Below are 15,940 nucleotides of genomic sequence, written 5' to 3' on the forward strand. Positions count from 1 at the left end.
ACTCGCTTACACATACGCACATGAGCGCACGCACACACACACACACACGTCACTGGCCCCTCCGTCGCAGCCTCTGTTCTCCCCTGCTCCCTTCATTTATCGTTTGTCGTATTATTAGTCCCGGAATAACAGGAACTGAAAGCGAAAAATCAGTGAAATCCAGTCGACTCCAGTAAAAACACTGAAGTGTCATTCAGGGAGAAACCGCCTGTCCCTGCAGGACCCTGTCTCCAGAGTAACCGCCTGAAACAGAGTTCTGCTCAGGGCCGTTTGGCTTCGGGAGAAACTGAACCCAGATCTCTCCTGTCCTCCTCCAAGAGGACGTGCCGCTTCAGATACGCGGGCCGGCGTTGTCCCGGGACGGGGGGGAACGGGGGGAACGGGGCTGCCCTGCGGTTCCATGCGTACTGGAGAGGGACGTCAAAGGCGGTTTGTGTGCGGGGTTTGCCGGTTTTTTCGGGGTAATAATGTTTTCTGCGAGTGGAAGGGACGCGCATCCGCGGCAGCTGGCAGAAACAGCGAAACGCTACGCCTTCCTCGCCCGCGGCCTGTTCTCCAGCGCTCGTAAAACGCCGGGCGGCCCCGCACGGAGCGGGCCGAGTACAGAGGAACGCCGCCCCCCCCCCGCGGGACCCCTCCGCCGCGATCTGATGATGCGCCTCCTTTCCGTCGCCCGCATCCGGAGCTATCTGGAGGAGCTCGGCGCGCCTCATTTGTCAGATGTGCGTGTTCGCTGGGCTCAGCTCCGCTGAGAGAGTCGTGCTGCTCTCCTCGGCTCTGCAAGTCTCCCCCGGTCTCTGGAGATCGCTGCGCCAGAGCTTCAGTTAGTTAGATAAATAGGGGAACCTGCCTCAGATAGCACACCCAGCCTCTCTCACAGAGCTCATCTGGGCTTTGTTTCAGCGTGGAGACGCGTTTGCTGCATGGAGATCAGGCTCAGTCTGAGTATCTCCAACCCCTCAAACTGAAACTGAGTGAACATGCACTGCAGTTGCACACAGAAAGATAACCCCACTAAGATTTGCATCAATTTCTAAGTGTCACCTTGGCGGTTGTCTGTGAAAAGCTGAAATCTCAATCTGGCTGTAGTGTAGTGTTCAGCATGATGAGGCGATGTGTATGCACACCAGGGTTCAGGCTTAATTATTGAGTATGTTGTCTTGATTATGAACATTAGAAGAAATGAACTAGTTCCACCAGGAGGCCCGTCTGAATGACTTTCAGACGGATGCGTTGATTTCTCCTCCAGCCCTCAACACTCAGCAGTTTCTTAGAGTGGAAGAAGGGGAGGTCGCTGGCACCTTTGTGGCTTGGCCTTCCGGTCGTTCCTCCCGTGTCCTCGAGGAGATTAATCCAGATCCGGATGTCCTGTTGACGGTTGCAGAGACAGACGGAGAACGCAGAACGGAGACGCGGCGAGCGGTGGGGGCGTCGCACAGCAGTCACGCTAGGCGTGTTGATGCGGTACTTTCTCAGATCGTGTAGGCAGCGTGCTCCGAGGGCTCATGTCCCCGGGGAGCGCGTTTACCGCCGACGGCTCCCGGGAGCTGGCGGCGCGCGGGAGAAGAAAGCCGCGTGACGTTTGCGTCAGACACAGAGTGTATTAAGACGTCGGAGAGGCCTTCAGTTTGCCGGCTGTATCGGCTGTATTACCTGCTATCTTCAAGCCTTTGGCCTTCCCACCCTGCGGAGAATTTATCTGTAATAACAAAATAATAAGAGAGAGAAAGCATCACCCACAGCTATCTATTATATATTATGGTGGAGCCCTGGCCTTTCATGCATATTTATAACATGGATGGCTTTACCTGTGCAGTCAATAGGTAGCCCTAATGCAATATTTAGACTTCTGGCTGCCTATAATGGAATTGAAAATCTTTACCTCTGATTCAATCAAATATTGAGCAGGTCCCTAAATTGCTTCCGGTTTCTCCTGGAAAATCTGGAGTGAGTTATGAATAACTCAAGCCCATCACCCAAAGCCACCGAGATTACCCTCAATGTCCCTAAAAAATAACACAAGGTGGAAGAGGTGATATTTCAAAATAAATGGATAGAAAGGTGAAATTGGGTGGACTTATCAGACCTCAAAGACCTCACGTCTGCTCTTCTGATCTGTGGGAAATGGAGGAGAGGGACTTGGTCTTTCAGGAAAGAAAGGGTTCTGTTCCCTTCTACTAGGCCTGTCATTGTGTTCCCCTCCTGAGCTGCTACAATGAGCTGTATTTATACCGGCTGTCTGTAGGTAGATGAACTTGTCGCTTATCGTTACTTAGCTGAGGGAGCAGTCAGAAGGGGCGGGGGTCTGAAGTGCTTTCAGTGTTCTTTAATGGAAATGCTGAGAGTCATGATTCAAGATATTCACTCTCTCTCTCTCTCTCTCTCTCTCTCTCTCTCTCGCTCGCTCTCTCTCTGTCTCTCTGTCTGTCCTTCTCTCTCTTCATTTTCTATCACTTTTTCTGAAATTTAAATTCAGCTTGCTTTATTGGCAGGAAATGCATATGTAAATTTTGCCTATGCGTTCGAAATAAATTTAAATACATATGTACAGTAAAATAATAATAATGACAGTGAGCATTCTCAAATAGCAGCACTGCAATAACAATGGCAGTGTTAACATTAATTCAACACAAGTATTTAAAGGATTGTCTCTCTCTACCCCACTCTCTATCACCCTCTCTCTCTCTCTCTCCCCCTCTCTCTCTCTCTCTCTCTCTCTCTCTCTCTCTCTCTCTCCCTCTCTCCCCCCCACTCCCCTCTCTCTCTCTCTCTCTCTCCCACTCCTCTCTCTATCACCCTCTCTCTCTCTCTCCCCCACTCCCCTCTCTCTCTCTCTCTCTCTCTCTCCCTCTCTCCCCCCCACTCCCCCCTCTCTCTCTCTCTCCCACTCCTCTCTCTATCACCCTCTCTCTCTCTCTCCCCCACTCCCCTCTCTCTCTCCCCCACTCCCCTCTCTCTCTCTCTCTCTATCCCCCCTCTGCTGTTTTCCTCTTGCTGTGTCCCAGCGTGCCTGAGGACCAGTGGCTTTGCAGCGGAACGAGAGAGTGTGCAAACGCATCCCAGTGTCTAATGTTCTCAGCGGGCGGACGGCCGCCGCCGTTCCCTCGTTATATCTAATTGTATATCTCCAAAGGAGCAAGGGGAAATGGCGAGCTGCTCTCTGCCGTCTTCAGTTCACGATTTCAGCATCAAGATGGCCGACCGAGTGGCATTTTAGCTTTGCTCTGTGTACGGTCCCCGTTGTGGACCTGCGGTTCCAGATGGCGTGTTGCATTTCAGTTGCGTTTGTTTCATCACGGTTCCCCAGCATGTTCCAAACTCTAGGCGTCTCTGGTGAGCGGAAGAATTGCACGAGTTGAATGAAGGGAGATTTGCCACGGTGCTTGATGTGTGTCGTGACGGTGCTGTACCGTGAATGCTGTCCTTTCACACACCGTGTTCAGCACAAGGCCGGTCCGTCAGTTGGGCTGCTGGGGATTCTCTTAAACAGCCTGAAGCTTGCTCTTCGAAGGCTGTCTGCAGGGACAGAGAGTGCTGGAACTCATCCTTTACAGGTCACCTCTTCGTCGCAAATGTCATGTTAAAGATATGGTTGGATTATCTTTGTTGTCTTTCCAAGTGTTCATCACATCAACACAGAGTGGATGCCTGCCATTTTATGAAGTATAAGCAGTTTATGTATGCAGCCAATTTTTCATCGGTATTTCAATGTAGGCGGTTAAAATATACAAATGTTTATATTCTGTAGGCTAATGCCCAACCTTATTCTGAGTTTGTTTCTCACCATTAGGGCAGCTTGCCATCTCGTTCTCCCTGCTGACTTACAGCAATGTGATCTTTTTCATTTTCAACTTTGATTTTTTTTTTTTTTCGTCAGTGCTTGGGGTCTCCATCACATGGTTTGAGATGAGCTCAGCCAGCCAAATCCACCTGAAATTACAGATGGCTGTGCCGTCCGTCTGCTTTCCTTTTTTTAAATAATAAATCTGGGGCCCAGTGCGGAGCTGAGCATGTCCAATTCCCACCGATTGCCACTGCCGCGTTCCCATGCGAACCCCGTTACCGAGGATCTCAGTGCTCCTCAGAATCACGTGGTGTCGCCGGCCGCTTCTTTTCACACCACGGACTACGGCTAAACACACACAGAGTAGAGTCAGAGGAGGACCTTTTCATATGCGTCTGTCGCATGCAGTCCAGGGGTGTCCGATAGACCTGCGGCGGTCGACGAAATTCAGACCCCTCGCCCGACTGTCCCTTAACCTGGCCGTAAGGATCGCCGATTCCGCCTCGCCCTGTGGAGCTACTGGCCACAGTCAGCTCTGGCACAGTCCGGATGTGATCCAAGAGCTCATTCATTCCCCCAGTGTGCTGTCTGAAGAGACTTACCTCCCCCAGCCACAATGCCCCTCTGCTCTCTCACACAGCGCAGGGATATGAATAGGCATTTTAAGGCGGTGGTGTGATGGTGTGCAGGTGCCAGTGGGTGGTTGCTGGATCGAGTCCTTGCAGAAACACTGCTGTGTCAGCCTTGGCATGGAACCTGGATGTCTGTGTGCAGGTATCCAGCTGTACTGATGTATGGACTGTATGACATCAGCATAATCCATAATAAATAACAGTAAGGAAAAACGCAAGGCGGCTCTGGTATGCCAGGAGACTGTAACCGTAGTCTTCTCTACCCTGTCCACCTGGAGTGCTGAGAACAGCATAGGCATCTGTTCCTCCAAGTGCATAATCCAATTGAGCTCATTAATGTTTTAATAAATGTCAATTATTTATATTCTGCTGAAGGCAGCACGCAGAACCGACAGAAAACAAGGAAATGTTCTCAAGGGAAATGAAACGTGAAAAAAAGAAATCAGCTTGCCGTACGAGTAGGACATTGGAAACAATTTAGGAGTTTAATACTGGTGGGGTTTTTTTAGTTCCACAGGAGTGTGGATGTGAATTAAATCTTCACGATGAAATATCAATGTATAGTGATGAGAGTACAACTCAGTGGGCTATTATTTTATTGCTTTCAAAATAATGAGCATTGCAATCTATAATGTGTCTTTTAAAGGAATGGAAATTAAGTCAATATTAAGTTAATGCCAGCAGTCATTCCACCACGTACCCAGCTCTTGCCAAATGGCTAAAGCTAAGCCGGTGTGGGCTTGGTTAGTACTTGGATGGGACACCTCCTGGGGAAACTACGTTGCTGCTGGGAGTGGTGTGAATGGGCCAATTGTGGGAGATCTTCCCTCTGGTCAAATAATCCCCAATGCCCCGTGGGGGCATCCACTGTCTTTAGGATGAGACGGTAAATCAGGGCCTGACTCAGTGTGCTCATGAAAGATCCTATGACACTCATCGCACAGACTCATGGGTTCCCCAGTCTCCTGGCTGTATTCCTAGCCTCCTAATCATCAACTGGTTTCATTGGCTAAAAATGCTCCTCTCTCGCTTTACCTCATCTGATGTGTGGTGAATGTTTTGTGTGTGATACAGTATGTGCGTGTAATGTTACAGAGGTAATGATTGGGGTGGATAATGTAGCGGTCTGTACAGAGATAGTGTGTGTGTGTGTGTGTGTGTGTGTGTGTGTGTGTGTGTGTGTGTGTGTGTGAGTATGTATGTATGTGCATGAGTATGAGTATGTGCATGTGCATGTGTGTATGAGTATGTGTGTGTCTGTGTGTCTGTGTGTCTGTGTGTCTGTGTGTCTGTGTGTCTGTGTGTCTGTGTGTGTGTGTGTGTGTGTGTGTGTGTGTGTGTGTGTGTGTGTGTCTCTGTGTGTGTAATATTACAGGGGTAATGGCTTCCCTCCCCAGCCCTGATTGCGATGCAGTGCGTCCTGCTAGGCAGACGAGCTCCAGCTGTGTGTAAGCTCTGTAAAACGCTGTTCCCAATCCTCACACTCCATTTTATTTCTTTTTTTCCCCTCCCTCCTTCCCGAGTACGAGTCCTCATCCCAGATTAGAAACGTTAACCGTCAAATGCTTTTTCCGTGTGATCGTCATCTCTCCCCAAAGCTCAGTCTCATCAGGGCGATTAGCTCGTCGAATGGCAGCGCGACTCTCACCACAGACCATGTCCTCATAGCACCGCCGCCAAACGCCATCATCAGCGTCAAGTGCTGTAGGAGAACATGGCGGAGCCAGGCTTGGGCTCTCCTCAGGGAAAATGGCTTCTCTTCCGTCTCCGTTCCCCTGTGTGCGGAGAACGGGGAGGAGGCCTCAGTTAAAAAGCAGAACGGGGCCGATTAATGTAACTCCCCAACACCGGTGCATTTCCTGTATCGGTGGTGTCCTGTGATGCTCTGCAGAGCTTAGAGAATACATTAATTTGCCGACTAACAGCGGTTTCGTTGGCTGCGTGGGAATGGAGCCCGCACTGTTGTGACCGCTCCCAGTCCATTTACACATTGACAAAGCCTCTGGTGTGGTCATGGTCTGCCTCTGCCGCACTGTTTCTCTGTTTTGTCTTGTGGTCTTGTTGTAGTCACCCCCTGTCGCTCAGTATAGATTGGCTGCGGTCTTGAAACAGTCGCTCAGGGAGTCCCTGTTCCTTGTCTGTGTGGGCTTATCACAGTCCCTGTGTTTTTCGGTGCGTCCTGGCTGTGTTGGTAGATCTAACCGCCTCAGTAGACCCCTGGGGTGACTGGAAGTCTGGGTAATTTATAAACATAAGCTGTGCGCTGGGCCTGCTTCTGAATTCACTGTTCCCTGGTTTACAAGGTGGTGGTCAGGGGGAGGGACTCTGCGTTCCAAGCTAATTGAACCCATTACTTAATGCTTGAACAGTCTCTCCCTGATTCAGGAGTCAGGGGGGTTGCAAACGCAAAGGCAAATGCAAAATCCACCAAAAACAAGCTCGCGTTCGGGATCAACTTTCATCACAGCAGGGAGTAAAACATTAACAGGCTCAATTTATGTTCATCTGCTCCAGCGCTGTCCTCCTCCTGCCGCTGTGGCCCGAGAACACGGCCTCTGGAGAGGCTTCAGAGCTGAAGCTGTGGCAGCTGGAGCTTCAGACTGACCGGTGCCTGTCTGCTGTAGTGGCCAATGACGATGACGTCATCTGTGTGACATCAATCTCTGTGGAAACGTAGTGTTCAGTTATATGCCCCTTGTCCAAAGACCGTTGGTCTTCAGGTTAATCTGGGTGTGCCTGGAGTAGGTGCAAACTCTCAGCGGACTGGTCTGGTCCGGTTCTGCCAGACTCCGCCTCCATCTGCCTTCCATGCCCATTGCTTTGTTCCAGTTTTAGTTCTGTTTCACCCAGGGTGGGAGATTAACACCAGCCACCTGACAAATGCTGCTAAATTGTATCTGTGGTGAGTTTGTCTACAGTAACTTTGGTAGGCGACCATCCCTCACTTCTCCTATTGTAAATAGCTCATTGTGTGGTGTAACGGTGCAGTTGGCTGGTGTGTTTTGGTTTCCTGCCCTGGTTGACCAGGCCCTTGGTTTCTCTCCCTGCTGCAGATCTGTTCCTCACCACGTCGGACTCCGACGCTTCTGCCCTCGCACCCGTCACGTTCGAGACCTGGATCAACAAGGTAGGGACCCACTGGCCCTTCCCTGGGCCTTCCCTGGCCCCTGCTCCTGTCACCACGGTAACATGCTGCTCACCAGGCAACGGTGAACAAATGACAATCCTCTCAGTGCACATAAGAGAACACCTCGGCCCATCCTTAATACACACACATTTCCACAGTGCTTGAAATGAATGAAATGAAGTCCATCGCTGCATGCCTGTTTATTATTATTTATTTATTTTTACCTTGTTTAAGGTTTAGTGTCACTCCGTAGTATCACAGTAGAAATTGAAAGTAATGCAACATTATACAATACAATATAATATCACTTTACAAAGTTCATTGTACGTATTGTGTCCTGTGATTATCATCGTATTCAGGTCTACACATGTGAGAATGTATTACTTGAAGACATATCAATATTTTAATAGAAGCCGTCCCATGCTGCTAAATTAAGGGCCAGGGTTTTAGGAAAACCTTGAATACTTTTTCCCCCGAATAAAACATGACAGTTTATTCTCAGATCTCAGTTTATTCTGCAGGTGTGCACCAGCATCTGCATGTTAAAAAAGTGAGAGTGTGTTCATTCACAGTGTTTGTTAGGATACACCGTGCGGTCAGGTGATCAGTAATCCCTGCACTGGCCCGGTGAGACTGCATATGGATGTGAGCAGACTGAGAATGCGCTGCACTCCTCGGGGTAGTTAAGATTCGGAGTGCACAGCCCAGCCTCCTCTCACAGAACACAGCTCCCAGCCATATCAGCCCACTGAGATCAATGGGCCCACAGAATCCAGAACAAGGACCCACAGCTTCAAATGGAAATGAGGGCTGAGGACAGGAACCCTACACACTCAGCCTGACACCCTGTAGTGTCCCGTTCATGTGTGTGCGCGCACGCACACGCACACGCACAAGCACAAACAAACACACGCACACACACACACACACACGCACAAACAAACACACGCACACACACAAACAAACACGCACACACACGCGCACACACACACACACGCACAAGCACAAACAAACACGCGCACACACACAAACAAACACGCACACACACACACACACACAAACAAACACGCACACACACACACACACACACAAACAAACAAATACACAGAAGTTTGGACAGTAAACACGGAGGGAGAGGGGGATCGGGCTGCGTTTCACAGGCATGTTTTACATGGCAGAATTCCAGCCGTGGCTCAGAAAGGGTTTTGTCTGCTTCCTGGCACAGGAGGTAAAAGCGAACAGAAGCACCTGTGCCAGCACACACGCTCTGCCACACACAGAGTAAAGTCTGCTCTGCTGTCCCCGGCAGTCCCTGGCTCTGTTACAGTCCGCCGCCCGCTCTCCTTCCTCTGCCTGCTTTTAATTGCGTTTTTGCAGAAAGCCCTCACAAGTCATTACTCTGCATCTGATTACACACAGACCTGCACCTCGCTGTACTCTAAATTAAAAGCCCAAAAGGTGAGGGCGTGATGCAAAAACAATCAAGGGAACAATATGTTGGCGGACAGCTAAGCGCTTGCCATTAATTACACCTCCCCGTAACGTCTTCCATGTTAAAACGATGGAAGCATGTACAGTACAGGAGCGGAACCGATACCCGCACGTACACAGGGCTCCTGACCGTGCCAGTGCTGTTAGCCAACCGCTACAGTGCAACACTGAAGGCTCCACTATGATGGCTGTATCTCTAACATAAATCACACACGTTGTGCAGTGCACTGGGAGACTAGCGCTGGCTTTAATCAAACACAGAAAGTGCACACACATCCATAAACTCAGACAGGTGCCCAACTGAAAAATGGATAAACTAAAAAGATAGTCTGCACACAGTACAGTATGTGTGCCCGTATAAGGTGGATTTATTAGCACTGTAAAGTGACGTTTCCAGCTTAATGGCTCTTCATCAGACGTCAGCTGTGCTGCAGGCTGGAAACGTTGCTTTCCTGTGTTAATAGATTCACGTTACTCTGGAGAGTATGCGGTGTGTGGACCTCTTCCTCTTTACTCTGTTGGCTTTAATAGTATCTCGGTGGCGGTGGGATTTAGGTGTATAGACATTTCACAGCCAGGTAAGGCGCCTGTATGCCAGGGAAAGGCATTGTTTGGCATGGTGTGACCCCCCCTCAGACACCCCGTCTCTCTGCGGGTGGAGGCCGTCCCTGCACTGATTTATTTACAGTCTTTGTTCTGGCTGAGCCATGTCGAAAGCAGGGAGAGATGCGCACGTTAACCAAACCGCTTTGCTTTCGGTGCGACCGACTCGTTCGTTTAAGAAAAAGTGTCCGAACGCCCGGTGCAGGAAAATGTGTGCCTTTATAAATGGCCGACGTTTCCTCCGCCTGCCACTGCTCTCCAGCTGGGAGGATAGAGTTAGGAGAGGAGGCTCGCTGGTCTTATTTCATTCCTCTTCTGCTTTTATCGTTTCTCACAAAGTGTGTGGCTTGGATGTGTGCTTTTACATTTTTTTTCAACCACACAAAGTCAATAAACATGTCAGGAAATGGTGTTTCCCCTCCCCTTGCCCCGGGTGGGTAAAGGTTAAGGGTCACAGCCTATTACGCTGCTTCACCTAAAATGAGTGTGTGACATGCACCAATGGGACCTCCTTCCATGATGGCTCTGCCGTGACGGGGACAGTTGCCTTGCATGCACTGGGTCCCCAGGGCATCTGCAGGAAACTCCACCTTCGTGTATTTCTATGCTGGCAGTTCATGGGTCCGAGCACAGCCAGTGCTTTAGTATTGATCTGTTTTATTTCCATTCTGAAACCACATCAGTGCACAAGCAGTCACCAGAGGACACGGTCATGACCCACTGTCCATCAAATGGTTCTGCTGTCAACACAGGTCAGGCCGATTGTTTTCCCCTTTAGCTTTTCATGAACCGTCGATAGCAGTAATGATCATTATGTGGTACCACTTATATGACTATAACAGAAAAGTGCTCACATGAGACCTTCCACCTGCCCAATGCTCTGTGAGTGAACTAGCTGCTGTGCACAGAAATGGCCATAGCTCTGTTTTGAATAGCCTCAGATGGGTCCTTAATCAGTAGCAATACAGTTTGATTGTTTTTTCCTCAGTCTAAATAACAATCAGCCTCATGAAAAGATGCATTGAAGGCTTGATTAAAAAGTAATGTTTAATGTGTAACCTGTCTATGCTCCAGCTTGGAAATCAGAAATGTACTTCTCAGCAGGCCTCATTAATCCGGTGACCATTCATCACACGCGTGATGGCATGAACAGCGCTTCAGTCCTCTCCCGGTGTCGGAGTGAGAGAGGAGACGGGTCTCTAGCTCTGCAGGTATGCTCTGCCTGCTGGTAAGTGAGGAGCACCGTGTTGCGGCTGGGAAATTTGGGGCCGCGGTTCGAGAATGCCAACGAGGCTTAATGGCTGGGCTGCCAGCAGCTGTCAATCACTGGGCTCATGACTATTAAATGGGCCCTCACCTGCGGTGAGTTTAGATTCCGGATGATTGGGGTCTGCAGCCGTCCTGCCCATACTGATAGAGGAGCCGCAACTAAAACAGGGAGCCGTCAAACTAATATACGGTGGCAAGTCCCCGCCCTTGCTTTACACTTTAATTTTGGGTTTCGGCAAGGGCAGCCAAAGTACTCTTGAGTAAAGCAAGAGCTGCCCTCCTCAGTGTTCTTGTCTAGGTAAATTACCAATGCTAGTTGTACCAGTCGAGGCCTGCTCCACTGTTTGTGATAATATCCTGGCTATGGATGCTGGCTAGGGGTTGTTGTTCTTTGGATAGCCTCACATGCCACGCCTGTACCCCTCTGTATACGGCTGGCAAAAGCAGCGGGGCTTACAGAAATAAACCTGCAAGCATTAAGGACAATATTTGTGGTCTAAGGTCTTGGCAGCGATTGGAACGTCAACTACGAGAGGAGAACGTACGGAAATAGCAAGAGAAGGCGTGTGTCAAACCTTTTCCTCTTGTGAAAAGTGCCTTCTGTGAATGTGAGCAGTGTCTGTGCTGGCACCTCCCTGTGAGAGGAGGTGCTGTTCTTCCGTGAGGATGGCCGGAGCCCTGAGCATCTGCGCTCCCAGACTGCTCTTCTGCACACCCTGAAATGAGTGGAGCAGGACCACGCTAACACTGTTGGACATTCCAAATTAGGAGGTTAAATAGAAGCTATTTACAAAAATAAATGATCAATCGTTAGCGACGTCGTGAATATCTGAGGGAAATTGTGTCCAATAATGCTGTATCTGTCTATTTCACCCTGAGGATGAACCAGGTTGTCTGGAGACATTCTCATCCCTGATTGGTCAGACCCCCTCCCCTCCCCTTCTCTCCATCATGCACTCAGGCTCTCTTTCAAAGCCCTTGAACAAATGGCGTCCGATAGTAAAAGAAAGAAGTTCATTACATTAATGACCAGGCCTTCAAAGTTTTAATTGAATTTTTAATTTCAGGCAAAATTAGAGGAGTGGGCGATTAGTCACGGGCGCAGTGGTATTCTTTCAGCAATCATGTAACCCTATAGATCACAGAATTGTCATCCTTATGTCCTTTACAAGCGGCCGAAGCTCACCTTCACTCCCTCAGGTCGGACCCTCGTTAATGGCCATTAAATTAAATTAAAGCTACGATAATACTCCTGCCTTAGGTGGCCACGTTTTCGGAGGCATTGACAGACTTGACTTTCAGGAGAATTACAATGGATGAAAAGAGAAAGTGTCTTTTGGAGGCATTTATCATTTGAATGGTGAGGGAAATGTTTGATGGCTGTGTGGTGTAGGAGCAGGTCGGGCAATGGCCAGACGATGGCGTGTGGTGTAGAAGCAGCAGGTGGGGGTGTGTGGTGTAGAAGTGGCGATGGCCAGGTGGGGTGTGTGGTGTTGAAGCAGCAGGTGGGGGGGTGTGGTGTAGAAGGAGTGATGGCCAGGTGGGGTGTGTGGTGTTGAAGCAGTGATGGCCAGGTGGGGGTGTGTGGTGTAGAAGCAGCAGGTGGGGGTGGGTGGTGTAGAAGCAGCAGGTGGGGGTGTGTGGTGTAGAAGCAGCAGGTGGGGGTGGGTGGTGTAGAAGCAGCAGGTGGGGGGGTGGTGTAGAAGCAGCAGGTGGGGGTGTGTGGTGTAGAAGCAGCAGGTGGGGGTGGGTGGTGTAGAAGCAGCAGGTGGGGGGGTGGTGTAGAAGCAGCAGGTGGGGGTGTGTGGTGTAGAAGTGGTGATGGGCGGGGGCGTGCGCTGCTGGGAGGGGAGATGAAGGACGACCGCGGCCCTGTTCTCGCCGGGCTCCTACACCGTAACACCGTAACACAGAGCAGCTGTCCTCCTGGCCTTGCTGCTGTCCTCCTGGCCTTGCTGCTGTCCTCCTGGCCTTGCTGCTGTCCTCCTGGCCTTGCTGCTGTCCTCCTGGCCTTGCTGCTGTCCTCCTGGCCTTGCTCTCATGCATCTTAATGGACAGCAGACAGCTCTCTGGCATCCAGCACTCAAGGTCTCATCACAAAACCCATCAACTTTCACCTTCTGTGAGCTGCCTCCTAGCTGGCCTTGGGACTGGAGTTACCGCAGGCGTTTGTTGAGTTTTCTGTGTTTTTGCAGTTTTTAGGTTTGTGTTTTTTTGTGGAGCGGTCACCATGGTTCCTGGCCATGCAGTGCAGTGGGGTAATGGCAATGTAGCCCTGCAGGCTGAGGTTTGCCTGCTGGTTTGTTCTTTTCTGTTGTATTCATGTAAGCAGACAGAGAATGCAGTGTAGCAAAGTCACTGCCTGTCCTTGCCTTGCAGTCAACACTGGAAAAAGCAAAAGACTGTCTAAAAGTATTTTAGTTGTATATTTTGACTTCAAATGATATTTCTGTTATTATTTTCCTGAAAAAGACAAAAATATTGCCAGTAGCATGAGAATGTTTTGGTCATTTCAAGATTTACTAAATTTATTTTGTCAAGCAAACAGTTACTTAAAACAAGCTGATATTTTCTACTTAAGAGAAAAGAGTAAGATTTTAAGTTTCATTACGAGGCTGAAATACTTTTTATACAGGCTTTTTTGCAGTGAAAGTACAACATTGAACACACTTAATAACAAGCTCGTGACTACATTGAAAGAAGTCCTTGTAGCTGGCATGAGTGTGGAATGATCTTAATTATGTTATAACCTTGGTGTAAAATGAAACCTGATTTAGCCAGCATGGGTTCCCTACAGACTAGACCTGGGTGTGACACGGTGCAAAACACAGTATATAGTGTGTTCACAAACAGGTGTTAGTTCCATTAATTGCAGGATATTGACAGGGACACGCATAGTTACACGTGGCAATCAGCCAAGTACTTTGACCAATGAATGCCTTTGTTTAATAGAACATGACCCCTGAAGGGAAATTGGGGTTAATTGCACTGCACTGGAATTAGCCAGACTTCAAATCCAACTCTTACCCCAAAGGAACAAGGCTGCAGCCAAGACTCTTCCTCTAAAGTGTCCCTCTGTGTTTATGTCACCAGGATGGCAACTTCACCAAAACCTCAGCTGGGAAGACCCTGGACATCTTCAAGATCGTGGGCCAGTCTGCTTTCATAGACTTTGGTAAGACTTATAATTTATGTTTTTCTCCCCGTTTGTCTGCTTTTGCTCTGTTTCGTGTGGGTGCATGTATGTCTGTGTTTCGGCGTTTATTGTTTACGATGTTCCCGTTCGAGAGATGAATCAGTCAGACGCCATCGCCGTGTTTGTCTTTAAGGGCCTTTACTGTTTCAGTCCGCAGTCTGCTGAGCCAACACATCTCAAAACCCCTTCATTTCCAAAAAAAAAAAAAAAAACACCCTCTCCGCCCATTTCCCAGCTCATTAAACAGTGTCAGCAATCAGTGACAATCTGTCTACACTCTCCTTTTTTTGTCCAATATTTGGGCCATTTTTATTGTATATTTCTAACTCCTGGAAATAGTTCCTGGATGGGGGGGGGGGGCAGGCAATCTGTATCCGTCTACCCCCCCGAACCCCAAAGAGAAGATCGTCCATATGTAAAGAGGCGTCCTTCATTCTGAATGCCGGTGTTGCATCATGGGAAGCGTGGCCGATGGCGTTTGACAGGGTTTGAGTAATTGCAGAACCATAGAGCGAGCGGATGCGTTTCCCTGTTCATCTCAATGGGACTCGGCCTTTAGATGAAAGGGACGGGCTTATCTCGGCAAACAAGACGTTTTCCCGCCTTTCATTTTCGTCCTCTATGACACGGGCATGTTGTTTTAAGCCGCCGCCATTGTACGGGCGGTCAAACCTGGAGAGGGCTTCATATTCAGCCCGAGCGTTTCTGCACAAAGACCGCGAGATGTTATCTGGGCAAATCTCATTTCGGGGGGTTGGTTTTCCGAGTCGGGCCTTTGGATATTTCATAACCGCCGACGGAAGATAAGAGGCGGCGCTTAATTGCTTTTTCCCCGGCGCTGGCGCTACGCCGGCGTCTCTGGCGGTGTTAGCGGTTATCGCGGCCGTGTCTTAACCCCGCCGTCCTCCCGCCATTGTTCTGCCCCCATATCTGCAGCTGCGGGCGGTGCTGCATTAGCCGTCGACAGAGAGGCCGCCCAGCATGCATTACTGTGGATGAAGCAATCACCTCGCCTATAATAATAACAACAATAACATTAGTAATAATAATAATAATAGATTGTGTGTTTTTTTATTTTATTTGTATTGTGCTTTTTTTTTTTTTTACAGAATACTGTGACTTGAGGTTTGCTTTTGATCGCATACAGGTTAATTGTAACAGACATTTAAACCTGGGGTGCCCACGTTTTTTGTATTCATTAATTAATAATTATTATGAATATACAAGTATTATAATTATAGTATATTTGTTTTAGCCTTTTATTTATACAGGGTAGGTTGACTGAGCGCACATTTACAGCCGCACCCTGTGAATCCCCCCCAGTGCAGCCTAACCTCCGTGTGTTTGAATTGTGGAAGGAAACAGGAGAGCCTGGGGGAAACCCACGGGGGTGTGTGCGCAACATTCAAACTCCGCACGGAAAGCCCGTCTGAGACGGGACACTGGCGTGCCTTGCGTTTAAACCTGGAAGCAGCTCAGGTCAGCTGGCAGTCCATCGCAGACGTGTTCCTGCGATGCCAACGCTGTGAAGGAGTGCCGGCGTGGTCTCAGACCTGTGTGGGAGGGCGTCAGGTATCGGCGCGTCTCCTGCGTGAACCTGCCTGGCTGACAGGTGGCAATGAGGCCTCCCCTGTCAGACGTTTATCGATCCCCGCCCTCCCCAGAGCTCATCCCAGGAGGCATTAGAGAAAGGGGCGGAACAAACCGATGACACGCTCGATCCCAAGGGGAACGCCGAGCGTTCAGTGATGAATGTGGCTGTGGGGAGCCAACGTGGGAACACTCTTTCACTCAGCTTATAAAAAGGGCCAGAGAACTGTGGTTATTATGCAACCCCT

At 49.4% G+C, this 15,940-nt stretch overlaps 1 protein-coding gene across 1 annotated transcript in view; it reads left to right on the plus strand.

Moving 5' to 3' along the window:
• itfg1 (integrin alpha FG-GAP repeat containing 1) overlaps positions 1 to 15,940 on the plus strand; it is a 132,803-nt gene that overhangs the window by 15,144 nt on the left and 101,719 nt on the right. The window contains exons 7-8 of the mRNA XM_061245001.1: positions 7,470 to 7,543; positions 14,000 to 14,081. Coding sequence (XP_061100985.1) covers positions 7,470 to 7,543; positions 14,000 to 14,081 — 156 coding nt within the window. The remainder of the gene's footprint in view (positions 1 to 7,469; positions 7,544 to 13,999; positions 14,082 to 15,940) is intronic.

Source organism: Conger conger, chromosome 6, assembly GCF_963514075.1.
Source record: "Conger conger chromosome 6, fConCon1.1, whole genome shotgun sequence".
Lineage (NCBI taxonomy): Eukaryota > Metazoa > Chordata > Actinopteri > Anguilliformes > Congridae > Conger > Conger conger.